Consider the following 22,936-nt stretch of genomic DNA (forward strand, 5'->3'; position numbering starts at 1 on the left):
GCCTGGGTCTCAGTCCTAATAAAGAAGATGAATTGATTTCAGGGCTCACTCATATCAGGGGATCTATCTATGAACAGATGGAAGTCGGGCAGCCAACACCTCACCCCAGACCACCACTGAGCCGGCCAATGACAGGTCTGTAAATTAGACATCAGCCAGAGAAGCTCCTGACGCATGAGGGAAATCCTCAGTACAGTAAACCACTGCCTCTCATTTACACACGTTGAGTAAAGGAGTGTAATTTGAAACAGAGTAAACCAGGGCCGAATAGCAAGCAAGTTTATATATATAGCACAAAGTATACATCAAAGCAATTCAATGTGCTTTACAAAGAAAAATATATGAAAGTACAATAACATAAAAACAAATACTCAAATGAAAACATGAAAACAAATGAATACATCATAATAATAAAAAATACAATAAGAAAACATATGAAGATTAAATAGAACGGTATACTAGGTAATTTAGGAGGAATACGGGTGGAGAGTACAGATTCATTATTGTTTAACATGATCCAGTCTACTATACTTGAACTGTGCTAAAACATGATCCAGTATCCTATACTAGAGCTTTCATTACACATGATCCAGTCTCCTAGACTAGAGCTTTCATAACACATGATCCAGTCTCCTAGACGAAAGATATCGTAACACATGATCAAGTCTCCTGGACGAGAGCTTTCATAAAACATGATCCCATCTCCTAGTCTAGAGCTTGCATAAAACATGATAAAGTCTTCTAGACGAAAGATATCATAACACATGATCCAGTCTCCTAGACGAAAGATATCATAACACGTGATCCAGTCTCCTAGACGAAAGATATCATAACACGTGATCCAGTCTCCTAGTTTAGAGCTTTCATAAAACATGATTCAGTCCCCTAGTCTAGAGCTTTCACAAAACATGATCCAGTCTCCTAGTCTAAGCTTTCATAAAACATGATCAAGACCCCTAGTCTAGAGTGTTCATAAAACATGATCCAGTCTCCTAGTCTAGAGCTTTCATAAAACATGATCCAGTCCACTAGACTACAGCATTCATAAAACATGATCCAGTCTCCTAGTGTAGAGCTTTCATAAAACATGATCCAGTCTCCTAGTCTCGAGCTTTCATAAAACACGATCCAGTCTCTTAGTCTAGAGCTATCATAAAACAGGATCCAGTCCGCTAGTCTACAGCATTCATAAAACATGATCCAGTCTCCTAGTCTAGAGCTTTCATAAAACACGATCCAGTCCCCTATTCTAGAGCTTTCATAAAACATGATCCAGTCTCCTATTCTAGAGCTTTCATAAAACATGATCCAGTCTCCTGGTCTAGAGCTTTCATAAAACATGATCCAGTCTCCTAGTCTAGAACTTTCATAAAACATGATCCAGTTTCCTATTCAAGAGCTTTCATAAAACGTGATCATGTCCCCTATTCTAAAGCTTTCATAAAACATGATCCAGTTTCATATTCTAGAGCTTTCATAAAACGTGATCCTGTCCCCTAGTCTAAAGCTTTCATAATACATGATCCAGTTTCCTATTCTAGAGCTTTCATAAAACAAGATCCAGTCTCCTCGTCTAGAGCTTTCATAAAACATGATCCAGTCTCCTAGTCTAGAGCTTTCATAAAACATGATCCAGTCTCGTAGTCTAAAGCTTTCACAAACATGATCCAGTTTCCTATTATAGAGCTTTCATAAAACATGATAATGGCTCCTAGACGACAGCTTTCATAACACATGATCCAGTCTCCTACACTAGAGTTTTTATAAAACATGTCTGCTGGCAATCAATATATGGCAGTCAATGGCAAAAGCTACCTGTGTCGCCTGTGCTTCTACTGCCATCAAATTAGTGTTGAAGGGAAATTCCAATGCTATTCAACCCCATAAACACTACGTTTAGCAACACAGCAGTTTCTCCTGGAAGGCACGTGAAACCGCCTCATTCCTACAGGCTGTGGTTAAAAATATAATATAGGTCAGGGCCTTGGTGTCGTGCCTCAGCCATTTGCCAGGGAAGTAGTGTCCCAAAATAAAGTCCACAATCAGGATTAATCTAAACCCGGGCTTTCCCTCTCTATATAGCTCTCTACGAACCCGCCTCAGAACAGTGTCTGTCCCGTATGGACGTTACTGATGCTAGACCTCAGTCACTGTTGTCCCAGAACAGTCTTTCTTGATAACCCTTTCCCCCAACTATTTCCCTAAACCATGTTTTGGGTTCCCCCAGAGATAGTAAAACAAATGTATGTCTCTGTGTGTGTATGTGTGTGTGTGTGTGTGTGAGTCTGGGTGGTGGGAAAGGGACTGTAGGTCAAGGTGGGTTTCCTAGATGTGGGATTACACGCGCGCACACACACATACACCACACACACACACATACACACGCCCAGACGCATGTGCCCAATCATGAGAGGTCCTGTCAAAAGTCCCAAGCGGTCTGGACAGATTAGAACACTAACACGCTAACACACCTACAGCTCGTAGCCATCAATAGGAGAGTTATAACGAATGCTCAATTAGCGCCTTCATTTCCTACACTTACCAATGAAATGGCCAGTACCTACATCACTGCCTGTCCATGACTTAACGTACTTACAATCAGGCAAATAGAGAGAGCATTGTACCCTCACTCCACTTTCCAGATTGTTTTGTAAAGGTTAATTAACGACAATGCAGAAGTCAGGATGGTGGAGAGGCTCAGGAAGGCAACAGGTTCTCAGTTGCACTTCAGCCTCAGTTTGAAATGAACATGCCAAGCCCAGCGGCAAAAGTTGCTACAGCAGGCTCCGCCCTCACTGCGCTCCGCCCTCTCTACCCTCCACCCTCACTATGCTCCACCCTCACTACAATCTGCCCTAACTCTGGGTCACTAAATAATGCTAGCCTATTAGCTAAGTCTTTTATCATAGCGACTGGTGCTGCTGCTTTGGGAGGGATATAGGATCCCATCACTGAGCTGGAATTGTTCTGGGTACTGGGCTGTTGGTTCTGTAGAGAGGATTGGTCTGGGGATCGGGCCGTTGGTTCTGTACAGAAGATTGTTCTGGGGACTGGGCTGTTGGTTCTGTAGAGAGGATTATTCTGGGGACTGGGCTGTTGGTTCTGTAGAGAGTCATGGTCAGGGGACTGGGCCGTTGGTTCTGTAGGGAGGATTGGTCTGGGGACTGGGCCTTTGGTTCTGGAAAGTTCCAGTGATAAGTATGTGTGAGGTGATACATGTGTGTGGGTGTGTGTGTTTGTGTAATGTTTGGTATTGTTTTGGTAGTGTTCTGTTTCTCAGGAAGTGTGGGCAGCCGTTAATGGGTATTCTTTTGAACAAATAAATAATTAAATCCTCTATTCATTGCTCCAATCCCACCAATTAAGAACCAGGGACTAGGTAGGAGTAGAGTGAGGTGTGTGTGTATCTTTCTGAGTCTCCACATTGGGTGCTGCATTGTGCAGAGTGACATTTCAAAGGCCTTAGAGATGGTAGAATAAAGAATCTCTTTCTTTATTCCATTCCTTCTTTTTTATCTTGACCCAGACAGACGGTTAAAACGGACGGTCACTATTAGCCCCATCAAGAGAGCCAGATCTCTACTTGTGAGGAGTTTATGGGGACAAATCATTAATTCACAATGAAAATACTCTAACCCCTGACCCAAGTCCTAACCTAACCTCTAAACTTTAATTAGCCTATTTCCTTTTGAAGAGATTGTACAAGAAAACACTATTTTGGTTTCCAGTCCTTCCTTCTTCCTTTTCTATCATGACCCAGACAGTCAATTTGTGAACAGGTAAACAATTAGCTGGAGGGAAGCCATGCCCACACCAATTAGCTGGAGGGAAGCCAATCCCACACTAATCACACCAATCCATTGCCACACTGGTGCTCATTCAACACACCAATCCACTGCCACACTGGTGCTCATTCAACACACCAATCCACTGCCACACTGGTGCTCATTCAACACACCAATCCACAGCCACAGTAGTGCTCATTCAACACACCAATCCATTGCCACACTGGTGCTCATTCAACACACCAATCCACTGCCACACTGGTGCTCATTCAACACACCAATTCACTGCCACACTGGTGCTCATTCAACACACCAATCCACAGCCACAGTAGTGCTCATTCAACACACCAATCCATTGCCACACTGGTGCTCATTCAACACACCAATCCACTGCCACACTGGTGCTCATTCAACACACCAATCCACTGCCACACTGGTGCTCATTCAACACACCAATCCACTGCCACACTGGTGCTCGTTCAATATCAATCCACCTGTTCATTTGTCAGTGGTCCCTGTTGCAAGCCCCCCATCACTCCCACTGGCTCTGTCGTAAATGTCAATTTAGGAGCGTCTACCTTAGACACACTGAGGTATCTACCAGACAAGATTACAAAGCATGCCGAACGGAGACTCGTTTAAATTGTGGATCACTAAAGGCACCCTCAGATTAATTTGTGTGGAGATGTTTCCCTTGCTGGATTTAGTGCACTCTGTTTCAGTGAATGAAGTACTGGTCAACATGGAGCGCAGGACGCCAGACAGCACATCAATGGAACAGACATTCCGCATACATGTAATGCTATTTCTTTTGCGTTCTGACAAATGCAATTTGATTGTGGACGGCACCACCTCTGCGTGAACTATAAGCGTGACATAGGCTCGTCTTGCTGTGTGGCCCGAAGGTGACTCCGGGCGAGGGCGTATCACTCCGGGCGAGGGCGTATCAACCGGGCGAGGGCGTATCACTCCGGGCGAGGGCGTATCACTCCGGGTGAGGGCGTATCCCGCCGTACTTACAACCCGTCTGCGTGACACTGTGCCGTACTTACAACCAGTCTGCGTGACACTGCACCGTACTTACAACCCGTCTGCGTGACACTGTGCCGTACTTACAACCAGTCTGCGTGACACTGTGCCGTACTTACAACCCGTCGGCGTGACACTGCACCGTACTTACAACCCGTCGGCGTGACACTGTGCCGTACTTACAACCCGTCGGCGTGACACTGCGCCGTACTTACAACCCGTCGGCGTGACACTGTGCCGTACTTACAACCCGTCTGCGTGACACTGTGCCGTACTTACAACCCGTCGGCGTGACACTGTGCCGTACTTACAACCCGTCGGCGTGACACTGTGCCGTACTTACAACCAGTCGGCGTGACACTGGGCCGTACTTACAACCCGTCGGCGTGACACTGGGCCGTACTTACAACCCGTCGGCGTGACACTGCGCCGTACTTACAACCCGTCGGCGTGACACTGCGCCGTACTTACAACCCGTCGGCGTGACACTGCGCCGTACTTACAACCCGTCGGCGTGACACTGTGCCGTACTTACAACATGAAGTCCTGCTCCCAGCACGGCTGGTTCCCTCGCACCGTCACTGTGGTGCTCTTCACGTTCTGCACCTTCAGGGTCACGTAGGCGTTGAACTTATCTGTCGGAGGGAGAGGGGAGACAGTCAACACAAGGACATTCAGCCTAGACACAGAGCAACGCGTCGCCCCTGACCGTTAAGGGATCAGTGGCCAGCAGCGGTGTAGCTTAGTCGGTAAAGCATGGGGCTTGGTTCAACCCTTCAAGGTGCAAGAAAAAAAAGTGTGAAAATGCGTGCACTCACCAATGTAAGTTACAGGGTTTGCTACATGCCTTAAATGCAGGGTGAATATACGCAGACGCTTTTATCCGAACAGACTGACGGTCAGGTCTGAAGACCGGGACTAACCACAGTGAATACCACACAAATCACTAGCTGCCCCAGTGGACCTGACCGTAACCAATTGGATAACAGAGTTGGCAATGTGTATGATGAATAACTCAAACAGCCGTTGCCAAACTCTCCTGAGTAACCTCCGTCTCCCAGCAGTCTGGCCTGTGCGACCACAGCTCAGTGGACTTCGGCACTACAGAGAATGACAAAGGCGTCCTCTATTGGAAGTGACACTTGAATGAGAAGCTACCCGCCACATAGTTCTAATAACAAATGACAGGTTTTTTAGGCAGACTTTGGGTGAGATGTTGTAGGGAGGAGAGGTGATGGGAGAGCAGAGATGCATTTAGGGTGTGTGTGTGTGTGTGTTTCAAGTCAAAGGGGTAAAGGACCGTTTTGTCGAGCCAAGCGACTGTGCTACAGTGAGATAATTGGGAGCAGATTGTAAATGCCAGCAGCATAAGAGGCCCGTCACCCCAGGGGACAGAAGGGGGAGGGGGGAAAGGAGAAGAGATTGAGAGAGTGAAGGAGGAGAAAGAGTAAAGAGGAGGTGATGTGGTAGAGGAGGGAGGGATGGGGAAGAGAGTAGCGGGAATGGGAGAGAGAGAAGGGAAGATGGTAGGAGTAGAGAAGTGAATCGAGGAGAGGGAGTGAAGAGGCCTTAATCGAAAGGGGGTGGCCTCAGGGGGTCTACCAGGTGTGATTCATTCTGGGGAAAATCATTTAGCAGCTCATTTGCCAAAAATTTTCAATTTCCACCCGATCCCTTGAGAATCTACAGCCGCCATCGGAGCAACATTTGTCCCATCGTAACTCATCCTGAGAGGAGCTGGGGGATTATTTTCAGGGAAAGCCTCAGACAAAACCTCACTAAGCCAAAAGAGACCTTGGAGATTTGCAGTGACACCTCATTAAGGCCTCATCAGCTTGGTTTTAGATTCCCAGTTTGGACAGGTAACGCATCTGCAGTCAAAGCTACGGTGGACCTCAATTAGATTAGCCTCTACGCTCCCGAGGGTTGAGAAATGTGTGCTACCGTTAAGTCAGCAGGGCAAAGGCCAGCGGTAGGTTACAGCAGAGTTACCGTAGAGATGTCTGTTTTTTAAAGACCATTTGGTTAAACTAGGACCAACGTTGATAATGACTAGCTAGCAGAGAACCTGAGCTGTTAGATAACACTGGTCATGACCACCTGAACTCGGCTGGTTTGAGGGAACACCGGCGATCACTACAGATATGCAGGCCTCTTTTTATTTAGACTCGCGTGCACCCCTACATATTTAGGCAACGGTGTGGCTCCAGGAGATTTTACCTGGTGGGGAGTATCCAGGATATAAACTGCTTTTGTTTTGCAACCCTCATTGGCCAGAAGTTTAACACTCCCTAAGGCAGATAATGGGGTTGTGTTTTAGTCTGAATTCCCTCAAACAAAATGTTTCACATTTTTGTTCACTGGTTGGTATCATTATCAGTACATACTGGTATGGAGACATGGATTACATCTAAATAATTTCCTTATTAATAACTTCATATCCACAGAACCAACAGTGATACAGTAGGTGATATAGCCTTACCTAACCTATAGTAATATAGGTGATACAGCCTTACCTAACCTATACTAATATAGGTGAGATTGCCTAACCTACTAACCTATGGTATTATAGGTGATATAGCCTAAACTAACCTATAAAGCTTGTAGGCCGGCTAACAAGCTGACAGGCACTAGAAGCAGTTTAACTGACTTGGTTTCCGCATCACAAAAGTCAAATAAAAGTTCAATTTGTACATAATTAGGAAACAACTGAATCACCGGAAATTCACGCCGTGGATATTGTTCTCTCTTAAACTCAACATTATCAATCAGGAAATATTCTCCAGCATAACACTTGCAGGACAGCCAATGCCAGGCCAACAACCCATATACTTGGAGGTCCAAACTTTTTTGAATGGTGTTCAATTAATTTCAAATTAGCAGTCCAACCTTTTACACAGTATGACATACAAGTGGAGTGGTAAAACAAGTAGATTTAAGCCCAATTAAAAGGTAATTACATTCACCATGTGGTGTTATAAAACCATGGCGTCAGTCTGTAAATTTCAAGACATTGTTGGTCAAATCCAGATTGCTAGTTAGTCCCTCCACCCGTATTTCCTCCTTTCTGTCTGTGCTCTCTCCTCTATCTCTCAACATTAAACCCAGCTGATATCTGAAATAGAGAATATCATTCAGTTGATTCAGACTGTCATCAATCTACAGTTGTTACACTCTCATCCCTGCTCTCCCTTTCTCTTTTGCTGTTGTTGTTTAAAAACGGGAACAAATCACATCAAAAGCGGTTACTTAAAGTAACTAAAAGTTGTAATAAACGACTAGCTAGCCAGGCGAAATAATACCTTACGCTAAGCTTACTTTGACTAACATCTCTGTTTCTATATCAATATAATCGTTGATACAATTCTGGCACTAATATGTAAATGAGTTGAGAATTATATGTATTTTGAACTAGCTAGATAGACAACTAATTAATGTCATCAAGAAAACAAACTACCGACTCCTATAAATGTACATTTCTCCAGTGATTGGCATGCTTTCTCCTACTTTCGGGCACCGACTGCGTGCGTAGGAAGAAGGAATGTTTCGCTCGCTGCAGGTCTGGGTAGGGCCATGTCACAAGAATAACTTTGTGCAGGATGATGCTGTGTTCTGTGCTTTTAACAAATAAACCTTGAAACTAAGCTAGCTAGCAAACCAGCTTGCTAGAATTAGGTAACCACCAGTCATCTAACGTACTGTACAAAAGTACAAAAGAAGGACAGGGAGGAGCGTCTCCGTGTGGGTCCCCTCTTGCCGGTCCCTTCCTCCTCCGCGGCGGCCTGGGGGTGGGCCGCGCCACCGGACGCAGCATCGCCGTGCCAGGTCAACGGGCGCGTCTGTGGCGGACGCGGCATTCCCGGCACAGTGTGAGGTGAGGGAACCTCGCCCCCCGAGGTCGTCCCCTCCTCCTCCTTCCCGCCGACAGAACGACTGGGGCCGGAAGGTCCCACCGTTCAAGAAACGGCGTACCTGACTCTTTGGGGGGGAGTGTCCCTCGGACCCTTCCCCACCCTGTGTGCGTTTGGTGGGGAGCTCCTCTGTTTCGGCAAATAAAGTTTTGTATTCACCTTATTTACCTGTGAGTGACCCTTCATTACGGACGGCTGTTGTAGGCGGTCTCCCTACCCTCAGGCTCTGACTGAGGACAGCTCCATAAGTCTGTGGCTTCCCTCCCTGCCATCTCTGAGCCCGGGCCCGGGCAGGTTTCTGTTGGGCAGAGCGGAGTTCTCTGCTCGCCCCACTGAGGTATCAGGTCAGCTGTGCTCAGCTTCGTCACCTGCTGGAGCCTCTGTCTCCTTGGTTACGACTGTAACGTGCACTCAACACGTTCGACGCGCCACATCAACTGGCTGGAGTTGGACACAATCAGACGCGTGCTGCTGCACTTTGCGCCGACCCTGCGAGGTCTGAACGTGTTGGTGCGGTCAGACAACCGCACAGCGGTCGCTTACGTGAACAGGCAGAGCGGTTGTTGGCGGTGCCGATTTGGGAATGGGCGCACGTGCACCTCAGGTCTCTGAGGGCCCTTCACATTCCCGGAGAGCTCAATGTGGGCGCGGACATGATGTCCCGGGGAGGGGGACAAGTCGTATGTGCTTGGTGTGAGCGGGATGGAAGCGGTTAGGTGTCGTGGTTGTTCCACGTCTGAGCAGTCCTGTTGGCTATTATCTCGTTAGTGAGGTAGGGGACTGGCAGGCAGTACATCTTGGGCTCGCTCGCTTTGCCCTAAACCAATAGAAGTGAAGCCCCTATGGGCAAAGCTTCACGATATAGAACGATGGTTACTTTTGTAACTCCAATTCTATGAGTGGAGCATCGCCCATAGGGTTCATACCCTGACCTGTTACTGACTGCTTTTCTCGTGAAGAAAGGTATGTCGGGAGACAGAAAAGAGTATGACGACCTCTTTTATAGCCATGGGGCAGATGGCCATGAGAGGTGTGATTTGCATATTTAAATTTTCAGTGCCTGTCTATTGGCAGAGGGGTAAACCAATAGGAGCGAAGCCCCTATGGGTGACGCTCCACTCATAGAACTGGGGTTACGAAAGTTACCATTGTTCTAGCAAGATATATTTGATTACTTTTTATAGAATTTTTTAATAACATAATAAGAATTTGGATTTCCGTTGTTCTTTAATTAGAGAATAGTTTTTGCTGATGTCTGTCTCTGAAATAGGTCTGTCAAGCTTTATCACTCCTGAACTCGTCACCTAGACGTTCAGTGCCTTGGAGTAAGTCTCTTATAAAACAAAGCAAAAGCTGCTGATATATCCTGGGGCTAAAGGTAAAGGAGTCTCACTTGTTTAAACTTTTTGAATCATATGAAATGCCTGTTGTTTCATACAGATGAAAGTAAAAAGGACTTGCTTGATTCCTATTTTCATAATTGTGTTGCTTTAGAAATCATACACTTCCTTCAATATTTTCATTAAACACAGGGTGAAGGGAATTGCAAAGCCTAATATTCCAAATATTGGTTTAACAGAGATTTAACAGAGAATTCTATAAAACAATGTGAGGAATATAAGTAGGCGTGTTTTTCAGTCAAAATATTTATTATTTTTGTATTTCTCTGCCTCAATACATTATCCCAGGTTCTCTTAGAAATGTGTGACATGCCCTTTCTTTCGTGTACAGAACATGTTTTTTTCAGATCTGGAAGGGCCCAATTTTTTTCAGATAATGCCTGAAGGAAGAAATTAATGTAATGCATGTTGAATAAGGGTTGTGGTTAAGGTTAGGGTAAGGGTTAAGTTTAGGGTTAAGGTTTAGACCGAAAGTAAAAATAACAATAGTAAGTCCAATGTCTAATTCTAGCCTGTTTGCAAGCTCAGCCCGGTTCCTGGTTGAAATGCTAGTTGAGTCAATAAATAACAAGCGTTTCTACCAACATTTGGCAAAAACATTGTCCTGTACATGAAAAAAAGCCTTTTTCAGGTGCATGTTGCAAATTACTAATTTCACAAAAAACCTCTGATATCGTGCTGCATTTTTCATGGTGTTCACACATTAATGTTTTACGCTCCTTTCAACCAGTAACACCACTGGACTGGCATGTCTCTACACTGAATCAAAGGGCATTTCTGTTGCAACAAACATACTTTTTGCTTGAAGCTCCATTTAATCTCCTGTAAGCAGCGGGTTAAGTGATCCACTGCTAACCAGCAGATAAAACTGGGTGCACCAACCAGATTCAGCACTTAAAGCCACTTCCAATGCTTATTATTTAGTTTGACCGCAAACACCATCATGTATATCTTTATTAAACCTCCATGGGTCTGGAGACGGCTGCTCTGGGGTGGTTACTAGTCTTTATAGCACCTCCTTCACACCTATTAGAGGAGTTAGAACCACTACAGTGACTGCAATCAGCAAGGCTACATATCCAGACCAGCTGACCCATGCCCATTCCCCATGCTTCATAACACAGCATGAATTTTTAAAGGTAAAAAGATGTGGGCATTTAAAAGGTTGGATATCCAGTACCTAGGACATTTGAATTGTATTGGTTTTTTTTCTTCATCTCAGCACAGAACCAGAGGAGTTTTCAGTGTTGTTCTGTTCCGCGTAACCCAGATCAGAGCCATACAGGACACCACATTTAAATGAATGTCTCTGGCCCACATATGACGAGACTTTACCATTAGACACTAGCCAGGGACTCAACGTTTGTGTCCCAAATGGCACCCTATTCCATATATTATGTAACAAATGACTGGAGCCCTTTATTCCCTTATCAAAAGTTGTGTGCTACCAAGGGACTAGTGCTCCATTGAAGACACACAGGAACTCTCTTGGTCCGTGTTGACGCCACTCCACCAATCAGGATGAAGAATGGGCATATTAGATCTGCTTTCCTTCCCTTCCTCATGGTGCTGTTCAGTGTTTGATAGAGTGCAGGGCACGTTATCTCGTTATCCACCCAATTATTCAATCAACTCACGTTCCACACTAATCCTGACCCTTACAGGCTGTGTTTCTGTGGAACTTCAGGTCAACTTTTCCAAATGCAGAACAGACATCATCCCACATAAATAACCAGCTATTCTCCTCTGGTAAAGGGCTGCATCCTCAAAAGCACAGTTATTTTGAATATTATTTACATACAGCTCCGGAAAAAAATAAGAGACCACTGCACTTTTTTTTTCCTTTCCAAAAAAGTTGAAAAGGAAAGTTTTGAGTGAGGAACAGAAGCATTCAATTTGCAGTGGTCTCTTAATTTTAACCCTTCTGTTCCTCACTCAAAACCTTCCTTTTCGACTTTTTTGGAAAGGAAAGAAAAAGGTGCAGTGGTCTCTTAATATTTTCAGGCGCTGTATATAGTGTTTCCTGTCAAAAAAGTAGATTACTATGAGGGAATAGGGTGATATTTCGGACAACTATTGGGACTAGAATCTATGTAGTTCATAAGACCTGACATATATCATTAAGGGGACAGTAAACCTGATCATGCGGGATTTCTGAGAGCGGACTATATTACAGAAATATTATTTCAAGTAGCTCCCTGGAACAGAACATTTTAAGATCAAATCCTGTATAAAATGTATTATGGTACATAACTTGCCATCAAATGTAATTCCCTCTGCCCATTAATATTGGGGAAAGACATTCCCCCATATGTAAGTTAATAAAACACGGCCGGTGCAGAGAACATGCTAATTATAGTCCTCAAAAATGTATTATTCATCTGACCTTTGCGGAAAGTGGAAGATATATTATTGAGGGTGTCGTATCATTAGCACAGTATTATATTATTAAGGTACAAATCGCACAGGACCAAACACATTTTCTACAAATGTTTTGGGGGACTTTTATTTGACAGACAGTGGGGAAAGACTGAGAAGAAAGTGCTATAAGAGCAGAGGGCAAGATTTGAACGCACACTGGATGTGCACCAGAGGCAACTGCCCAGACAACTGGACCACCCTAAGCCACCAAACCAACATTATTTTCATAAATAAATGTTATGTCAGTTATATCCTTCCCACTCAATACCACCCTGGACTAACTAGTACTATACTGGTCAGTTCTATCCTTCCCACTCAACACCACCCTGGACTAACTAGTACTATACTGGTCAGTTATATCCTTCCCACTCAATACCACCCTGGACTAACTAGTACTATACTGGTCAGTTATATCCTTCCCACTCAATACCACCCTGGACTAACTAGTACTATACTGGTCAGTTATATCCTTCCCACTCAATACCACCCTGGACTAACTAGTACTATACTGGTCAGTTATATCCTTCCCACTCAACACCACCCTGGACTAACTAGTACTATACTGGTCAGTTATATCCTTCCCACTCAACACCACCCTGGACTAACTAGTACTATACTGGTCAGTTATATCCTTCCCACTCAACACCACCCTGGACTAACTAGTACTATACTGGTCAGTTCTATCCTTCCCACTCAATACCACCCTGGACTAACTAGTACTATACTGGTCAGTTATATCCTTCCCACTCAACACCACCCTGGACTAACTAGTACTATACTGGTCAGTTCTATCCTCCCCACTCAACACCACCCTGGACTAGCAGGTACTAAACTGATCTCATTCAGTGAAGGAAGGCAAGGAGGAGACAAGCTATGTTATTGTTTAGAGGCAGGATTCTACACAGGAACCCTTTAAAAAGAAAGGCGGGCCACAGGGACGGAATCAACAAAAAGGTGTGACGGTGTCATTCACCTCACATATAATAACAGCCCACACATCCCAATAGCATGACATACTCAAAGAACACCATCCCTGCAGACCAACAATTGGCCCCGGGCAACAAAAACACAATTGTAGTTGGAGGCCTCTGTAACCCACGTCTGTCTTTATGCACCACTTAGAAATGTGCATTTGCATTAAGTGGAATGTTGAACAGCACCGCATAACCGCTTACAATGTCGTTACGCAGGGAAACATTTAGGGCAAAAAAGAATGCCATTCAGGGACAGACAGAGCAGGAGAATTAGAGACCAAGCAGTTTAAATTAATATTCAGAAATCTTAAGCACACCAAAAATCACAATATGCTGAGTTTTGTAGTGTATTTCCAACATTTCATAGAATTTGCTAAGAATGTGCAGATCAGAATGTATCAGACAGCATTGGAGATGTGGTACACACAACTGAATGACATGGCACCCAAAAATGGGGACCGGTTTGGGCTCATGAGCACCACTTTTCTAACAACTCACTGAAATTAAACTAAGTTTCTGGAGTGCATCTTTCACGTTCAACAACGTTTGATATTTCTGCTTCATCTGTCATTAATTTCGTCATCTATTTGTAGCTGTATTCTATGGCCCAATGCTGTATTTTGACCCTTGATTCTCATCATGTTCTAACAGAGGGGATTATTGAAGATGTTTAGTCTCATCGTGTGTTATATAAATTTGTTGAACTGATGTATTTCTGTTTTTAATAGTGAGATGGTTGTCAATTGTTGTGGCACACATTCTTGCATGTTATCAGTAGACCAGTGGGTCTTCTGACTCTTTGCTAATGTGTCCCAACCATCAGAGTGTCTGTTCTTTGTTCTTTAGGAATGTGGCCAGTGGCCTGAGTGTTTCTTACGATGTTCCCCTACCCCCTTGATAGTTAACACCTAGGACAGGAGAGAGGGAGACAGGTGGGGGCAGAAAGGGATCAGGGAACTGTTGTCTTTAAAGAATGAATGAGCAGCCTTACCACACCCCTTTCTCTGTAATAAATACTGACTGTTAATGTACTGTCCTCAGAGATTCCTCACAGGCCTGTTATGATAGGCTTAAGACACATCTCTCTATTTGCAAATATTATATAATAAACTGCTAATTGTGCCAAAAGAATCTTGTCTCTGTGCTTACTTCCATAAAGAGTTCTAATCGGTGGAATTGCCATAACACGTAACAGAGGGGACTATTGAAGATGTTTAGTCTCATCATGTGACAGAGGGGTCTATTGAATATGTTTAGTCCCATCATGTAACAGAGGGTACTATTGAAGATATTTAGTCTCATCATGTGACAGAGGGGTCTATTGAAGATGTTTAGTCTCATTGTGTGACAGAGGGGTCTATTGAAGATATTTAGTCTCATCATGCGACAGAGGGGACTATTGAAGATGTTTAGTCTCATCGTGTGACAGAGGGGACTATTGAAGAAGTTCAGTCTCATCGTGTGACAGAGGGGTCTATTGAAATGTTTAGTCTCATCATGTGACAGAGGGGACTATTGAAGATGTTTAGTCTCATCGTGTGACAGAGGGGACTATTGAAGATGTTTAGTCTCATTGTGTGACAGAGGGGTCTATTGAAATGTTTAGTCTCATCATGTGACAGAGGGGACTATTGAAGATGTTTAGTCTCATCGTGTGACAGAGGGGACTATTGACAAATGTTGAGTATTATCATGTTATAACAAGGAAGACTATTGACAGATGAAAGTTGAGTTTCTTCATGTAACAGAAGGTACAACTGACAGGTGTTGAGGGTCATTATGTTGTACCAGAGAAAAACCTAATAGAGGAGACTATCGACAGGTGTTGAGTATGATCATGATCTAAAAGAGGGGACTTGATTATCCTTTCCATTTGCAATTGTTAATAAGCTGATTGCGTTACATAAACATCACAACCTGACAATTTGAGCTATCACAAAGCAGTAGCTTTGGAGCCGTCCCTATCCTAACGTTCAGCTGCACTGACCCAACTCTATAAATGCCCGGCCGGGTGGCACTATTGACCGATGATGGCCCAATCCATGTGACAACACTGGGCCCTTGGGACAGTGTTGGTAATGACAGGGATCACCGGGTTCTGGCAGGAATCTGTCTGTCCATCTCTCCAGCTCATTTCATCCTTCATTTCATCCATCCATCCCTTATGTTCTTCTTAAGATAGCATCTTTGATTTCCTGTCAATGTGTCACAGGTGAATTTGGGTGTGTGTGTGTGGACCAAAGACACCTAATCCTTGTTTGATTACCTTCCTTGAGTGTTCTTCGCTCCCCGCAGCGGGAAGATATTGTGTGTGTGTGTGTGTGTGTGTGTGTGTGTATATATATATTGTGTGAGTGTGTATATATATTGTGTGTGTGTGTGTTGAACCTAATCTCCAGGAGAGAAATCAGGGCCTCGAGTTCTGCTAATATTTCTTTTTTTTTTTTTATCGAATCAGAAAATCGACAGAGCACCAAGCTGATGAAGGGGCTGGAATGGACAGAGGAAGACACAGGAGTGGGATGGAGGTCAGTGGCAGGAGGGGTCCTTATCAGACACCGATATCCTTTCCTCTGTGTACCTTTAAGTCCTCTCAAGGCCTTAACCACCTCTTCCTCTTCATGCCTGGTCGTGTCTGATACGGCACCCTATTCCATGTTTAGTGCACTTTTAGTACTTTTGACCAGAGACCCATTGGAATTGCACTATTAAGGGAATAGGGTACGATTTGGGACACACACCCTCACTAGAACTTTATTACACCCGCCCCCCTTAATCTTTTCATTCCAGTGCCTTTTTCTTCGGCTCAGAGAATAGAGGTCGAATAAGGCCACTATAGGGACACAGCTAATAAAACAATGGTTTTGTGATCTCGGATAGGACAGATAACCAAGTGGATGAAAAAGGAGTATGACAATAGGATATGAAGTGAAGTACAAGATGATAACAACAACGGGGGCATTCGTATCACTGTTTCAGAACAGACTATGGTACTGCTATGCATGTGAAATGGTTTGGTGGCTTCATATTATTGGATGAGGGGTGTGTGTTGTGGGTTGGTATGAAGAGGATTGTGAAGACAATACACATTTCAAGGGAGGTTGCTATTTTTGTCCCGACCTCTTAACACCTGCCTATGAAAAGCCAACTGACATTTAGATTTTCTCTTGAGCATCTGACCTTTGAACCCTCTATAACCAGTGCGATTATTTTGAACCCTTGGTTAAGAAATGCCAACCGACATTCATATTTATTCTGGAGGAGGAAGTATTTTTTACCCTAAGTTCATTTCCACTTGTGAATTTGATGAACAATTTGGCTTTAAAAAGCCATTTCATCTTATACCGTTTTCTGTTTTTTTCTAGGTTCATACCTTTCTGTGAGTTTTTCCTGGCCAATGAACTGAACTTACAGCTTGCTCTTAGAGGTTTTAAGATGGGTATCTATACTGCAAAGAATTCTGTAAAAGCTGCAGATGGGAAAGAGGCCTATAAAATAAGTTTCAATGATATTCTATGGGCCGGTTTCGCAGACACAAATTAAGCCTAGTCTAGGACAAAAAAAACAAGCTCATTGGAGATTTCTATTGTGTTGTCTATGTGTTTAGTTGATTTAATTAAACTCCACATATTACGATTTTGTTTTGTGTCAGACATTGTCAGCCGATGCTGATCACAGCCGAACTAATTTGTAATGTGTCTAAAATAGTTTCATCAGTTAGCTCGTGTTGGTAGGTGAAAAATATGGCATATTGCTACAACCCACGCAGGTTACACAAGTAGTGTCATGAGATGGACACGGCACGAAAACCGATCTTTTGTTGTGACCGTTGGAGCCATACGTCATTGAACGGAACCAGCGGAATGTTATCAAACATGGAACATATTGTTGCATAAGTATTTGATCACCTACCAACCAGTAGGAATTCCGGCTCCTACAGACCTGTTAGTTTTTCTTTAAGAAGCCACTCATTAACTGTATTAACTGCACCTGTTTGAACTCATTACCTGTATAAAAGACACCTGTCCACACACTGAATCAAACAGACTCCAACCTCTCCACAATGGCCAAGACCAAAGAGCTGTGTAAGGACATAGGGATAAAATTGTAGACCTGCATAAGGCTGGGATGGGCTACAGGACAATAGGCAAGCAGCTTGGTGAAAAGGCAACAACTGTTGGCGCAATTATTAGAAAATGGAAGTTCAAGATGACGGTCAATCTCCCTCGGTCTGGGGCTCCATGCAAGTTCTCACCTCGTGGGGCATCAATGATCATGAGGAAGGTGAAGGATCAGCCCAGAACTACACGGCAGGACCTGGTCAATGACCTGAAGAGAGCTGGGACCACAGTCTCAAAGAAAACCATTAGTAACAGGCCCGTCTGAAGTTTGCCAATGACCATCTGGATGATCCAGAGGAGGAATGGGAGATGGTCATGTGGTCTGATGAGATAAAAATAGAGGTTTTTGGTCTAAACTCCAGTCGCCGTGTTCGGAGGAAGAAGAAGGATGAGAACAACCCCAAGAACACCATCCCAACCGTGAAGCATGTTGGGGGAAACATCATTCTTTGGGGATGCTTTTCTGCAAAGGGGACAGGACAACTGCACCGTATTGAGGGGAGGATGGATGGAGCCATGTATCACAAGATATTGGCCAACAACCTCCTGTGGTGGGCCGGCGGGCAGGCGTAAACAGGGAGGCTGCAGGAGTTTCATCCATACAGACCGGCTGAAGTGACAGCTCGGTTAGCGAAAGCCAGGGCTGTTTGGATCAAAGGACGGGGGGGGTTGCATGGTGTACTCTGTGCAACACCATTTCCTGTCGGTGTCTGTGTGTGCATTCGCTCCAGTATGCACATTGAACCAGGTGTCTCCATCACACCAGATTACTCTGCACCTCTGAGCAGAGTGCCATCCATTACTTGCGAGCTGATTCTGCACGTAGAAACAGGTGAAAAGGCCAGTCAGTCAGATGCCTGCTGGAGAATGTTTCGGAAAAACACAGTGTGGTCACTATGAGAATTAACTGCAGATAAACAGCAGGTCGCAGTTCAGTGCTGTGTTTTTTCCTTCGCACAGCATGGCAACACATGGTTTTTACATCCCCACTGAATTTCTGAGTGCCTCCTCATTGAGACAGTTACTAGACGACAGAGGGGAGACACTGATTGAAGGGTCGGAGCAGGGTGTTGAACCCCGGTCTCCGTATAAGCCGGGAGCATCGTCGCTAGACCACTGACACTGCACAACCCACCTGACGTGTTTCATTATGTGCCTTCCCTAGATGGGTGCACCTGATTCAATTACACTGCTTTCACCGAGCCACAGACTCATTTAACCTGATGTGCCACATCAGGGATGGCACAGATGTGTGAAAAGTCTAAGGTCTAAAAAATAATAAAATAAATCAGGATTTGATCTGAATTATCTGCATCTGATCTGGACGAGGCGTGCAACCCAAATGGCACCCTGATGCTTACAAAGGGGCCTAGTCGAAAGCAGGCCACTATTTATGGTATAGGGTGCGCCCGCAGCCCCCCTAAAACAGCGCTACATTGGGGAGGCTCCTGGGGCGCCAGCCGGCTTCATTCATAATTAAGGTGACAGGAATTCTGGGATTAAATTAGAGTTGGCCTGTCACCCCCAGACGTGTGTGGGGCAGCCAAGCTGGCTGACATTTACTGGCCTGTCTTCTCTAATGAATACTGTGGTAATGCTGCTGACTGGGGAAGGAGTGGGGATCCTCATTAACAAGCTTGGTACCATGGGTAATAGCGGAGGGACTCAGGAGATTTGTCATGATTTTTCTTTTTTTTTACACTTGGTGTGGAGGTTATTTTTATGTTTTAAGGGAAAATAGCTTTAAATGATTTTGCATCCCTCGCTGAAACGTTTCTCAGGAATTGTAGCCCGCAGTTAATGGATGTCCTTAGGAATAAATAGATAAATAACTGTCCTGTATTCATCCCTCCAACTCTACTAATTAAGAACCAGGGAAGAGCCAGGGGAGGAACAAAGTAAAGTAAATGTGTATATGTGTGTGTGTGTATATATACACACCGATCAGCCATAACATTAAGACCACCTGCCTAATATTATGTAGGTCCCCGTTTTGACTTTCTAAAGGTGTGCTGTGGAGTCTGGCACCAAGAAGTTAGCAGCAGTCCTGTACGTTGCGAGGTGGAGCGGACCTGTTTGTCCAGCACATCCCACAGATGCAAGATTGGATTGAGATCTGGGGAATTTGGAGGTCAAGTCATCACCCGATCCAGAAAGACAGTGATTCAATGAATACCAACGGAAACGAAACACATCTGTCAGCCTGGTCAGAGGGACTCAGTAAACATATGAAGGAGGAGAGAGGGGTACCGGTGGGGATTGGCAAGGGGAGAGACAGAGAAGAGATAGAGAAGAAGGGGACAACGAGAGACAGGTGGAGGGAGACAGAAAGTGAGAGCGAAAGAGCAAGAGGAAGAGAGAAAGTGAGAGTGAAAGAAGGAGTGAGACTGAGAGTGACTCTATGAGGTGAATGGTGAGGCGGTTGTGTGGGTGATGGGTTCATTAACATGCGTCTCAGTCCGTTCTAAAAATACTGAGACAGCTGACAGAGATACAGGTGGAGGAGGTGGGAAGCGAGGGGAGAAAAGAGAGGGATGGAAAGGCGGAAGGAAAGGAGCAGAAAGAGGGCAGTCACAGATTAATTAAGACTTCATTATTTTAGTCATTAATTGCACACAAGGTCCAATGAAATGTTCCTTCGGCTTCCAAGCGTATCTCTCCTAACTGTAGTGATGGGAGCCCCCGTAATGGGCATCCGGGGACCAATTAGGTAAACTGTCATGTTCGAGGACAGGGATTCGATCTCACAACCTTTTGTGATCCCATAGGATGTACTAACCGCCAGGCAATCTGCCGCCCACAGTAACAGAGTGGGAGAATAGAGACTGAGGGATAATTAGTTGATTTGCTCGATATTGATACCGTGCTGAAGCCCAGTAAACTAGTTTACCTCAGAAGCATCAAAAAACGAGGCGACTTGAGAGCCCAGAGGCTTCCCAGAGCGGGGGTTCCTCAGGAAGGCAGTCAGACATGTCTGCGGTCGGGTGGTACCTTTGGGGAAGGGGGCAGTACATGACATAGAAATAGAACAAATAGAACAAGTGTCCTCGTTTTACTTCTACAGGACAGAATCTGCCTCCTGGCATGCGACTGAACCAGGTCATCATGCATCATGTTTTCAAACTGGGCCACAAGAGGGGACAGCCGTGCTCACGCTGCTTCTGAAACTTCGGTACGAGAAGGAATGTTGAAATTGCAACAATAGCTATCGCCCTGTTCACTATAGCGGTCCATCAGTAATCTGGGCGGAGACATGTCCGGTCGGTGGGCTTCCTGGTTGGTGGGCTTCCTGGTCGGTGGGCTTCCTGGTTGGTGGGCTGCAGGAGTCCTCGGCATTGCAGTTCCTTGCTTCCACCAACGGGAACGACGCCCAAAACAAGTTCACTCGACCATTCCACCTGATCTCACAGGTCACAGAGGTCACGGTGTAACCCTCTTCAACTGGCAGAGCTAGTTCCTACCTAGCGAGTCAACATTTACTTGCGAGAATCATAAATCCATTTCAATCCACCATTTCTCGAAACCTGAGAAATAGCTGGCAAGAAAACACACAGGACCTTTGACCATGTTTGACTTTTTACTCAGTATTATACTGACTATTTTAAGTCAGTTTTGTTCAAATGTATGCAAATTGTAGTTAGTTAATGGGCTAAAATGTCTGGTAATACTGAAAATAAATGAGGTCAGTAAGCATTCTATTGTAACGGCAACAACAAACTATTTCAACGCCATAGTTGTCGTATGATGCCAGCTGGATTTGTAGCTCTTCCCTTTGTCTGGTAGCTTCTATTGATTTTCATCACCTCCCCTCTGGCAGAGTTTCTCATTTACCACTTCATGTCTATCTCTGTTTGTCCATCCGGAGATGAAATGACAGGACAAAGGATGGACAGCTATATCCGGTGTGGATGAGAAAAAGAACAGGGGGATATGCTAAGAGGAGAAGACAGCAAGACCCAGAGTAGACAGAGGTTAAAGTTGATATGATTTACTAAGGTACTTTCAGTAATCCATAGTGCCTACTCCAGCAGTGATTATTAATCTATGTAGCGAGGGATTAAAAGTTCCAATTTCTGGATACTCCAACACTTGGCTGGATTCCAACAGGAATTACACATCACTTTGCGAGCCAGCGTTCAGGGTTGAGCCAACACACAACTGTATGGCAACCAGCTGCTCAACATTTGATAAGAAATGTTGAGCAAACTCGCATTCGTGTCGCAGACGGTTGCCTTACAACTGCACGTTCAGTCCACATGCATTATGAAATGTGTCTCCAACTTTGCCGAGGATGTGTAAAACAAACACAAACATATCATATATGGTAACTCCTGCACAGTGAAGCTACACGATGAGCAGCAAGAAGCCATTGAAAACCATCTCCCAGTTCACACCAGATCTCCACTAAAGGCACTTACCTGGAGGGCCATGCAGCTTGGCTTTCTTTACTGAAAGAGAGAGAGAGAGAGACCAATAAGTCCTGGGGTCAGGATACATTCATTAAAGAACAGTCTGTTAATTTTCTAATTTAATGACAGGTGTGTCTGAAAGGTACACAGCAGTGAGGAAGGCAAAGCAGGAGACTGACAGTAAAGCATGAGACACAGTCAACTTACTATACATGTGAGGACTTTTCTGCGATCAAAGCATCCAAACGAAAAAAAAACAACATTCCCTAATTCCTAATCCCAAAACTAACCACAAACAGAACTACAAAACCCTAAGCCTAAAAATAACTCCAAACCCTAAACTTGCCACAAACCCTTAAGCATAGTTATGAAATACACACCAGTAAAACATACATATGAACTCAAACAGAAACACACAATGTGATGTAAAATAATGTCACTTGGAACAGCATGCCACAGTTAATGCCAGGATGGCAGACAGATACCTCCAAGACAACCTAATGCCCTCAGATGGCTGTCTGTCAGTCAATCCTTCTGTATATAATATCTTATATGGTGGTCTCTCAGTCAGACATCCTGTATGTAATATCTTATATGGTGGTCTCCCAGTCAGACATCCTGCATGTAATATCTTATATGGTGGTCTCTCAGTCAGACATCCTGCATATAATATCTTATATGGTGGTCTCTCAGTCAGACATCCTGTATGTAATATCTTATATGGTGGTCTCCCAGTCAGACATCCTGCATGTAATATCTTATATGGTGGTCTCTCAGTCAGACATCCTGTATGTAATATCTTATATGGTGGTCTCTCAGTCAGACATCCTGCATATAATATCTTATATGGTGGTCTCTCAGTCAGACATCCTGTATGTAATATCTT

At 44.4% G+C, this 22,936-nt stretch overlaps 1 protein-coding gene across 1 annotated transcript in view; it reads right to left on the reverse strand.

Moving 5' to 3' along the window:
- The window catches only part of LOC105014530 (protein unc-13 homolog B), a 160,375-nt gene that overhangs the window by 128,191 nt on the left and 9,248 nt on the right, over nt 1–22,936 (reverse strand). The window contains exons 2-3 of the mRNA XM_034296332.1: nt 22,060–22,089; nt 5,350–5,449 (exon numbers count right to left, since the gene is read on the reverse strand). Coding sequence (XP_034152223.1) covers nt 5,350–5,449; nt 22,060–22,089 — 130 coding nt within the window. The remainder of the gene's footprint in view (nt 1–5,349; nt 5,450–22,059; nt 22,090–22,936) is intronic.

This window comes from Esox lucius, chromosome 13 (genome assembly GCF_011004845.1).
Source record: "Esox lucius isolate fEsoLuc1 chromosome 13, fEsoLuc1.pri, whole genome shotgun sequence".
Taxonomy (NCBI): domain Eukaryota; kingdom Metazoa; phylum Chordata; class Actinopteri; order Esociformes; family Esocidae; genus Esox; species Esox lucius.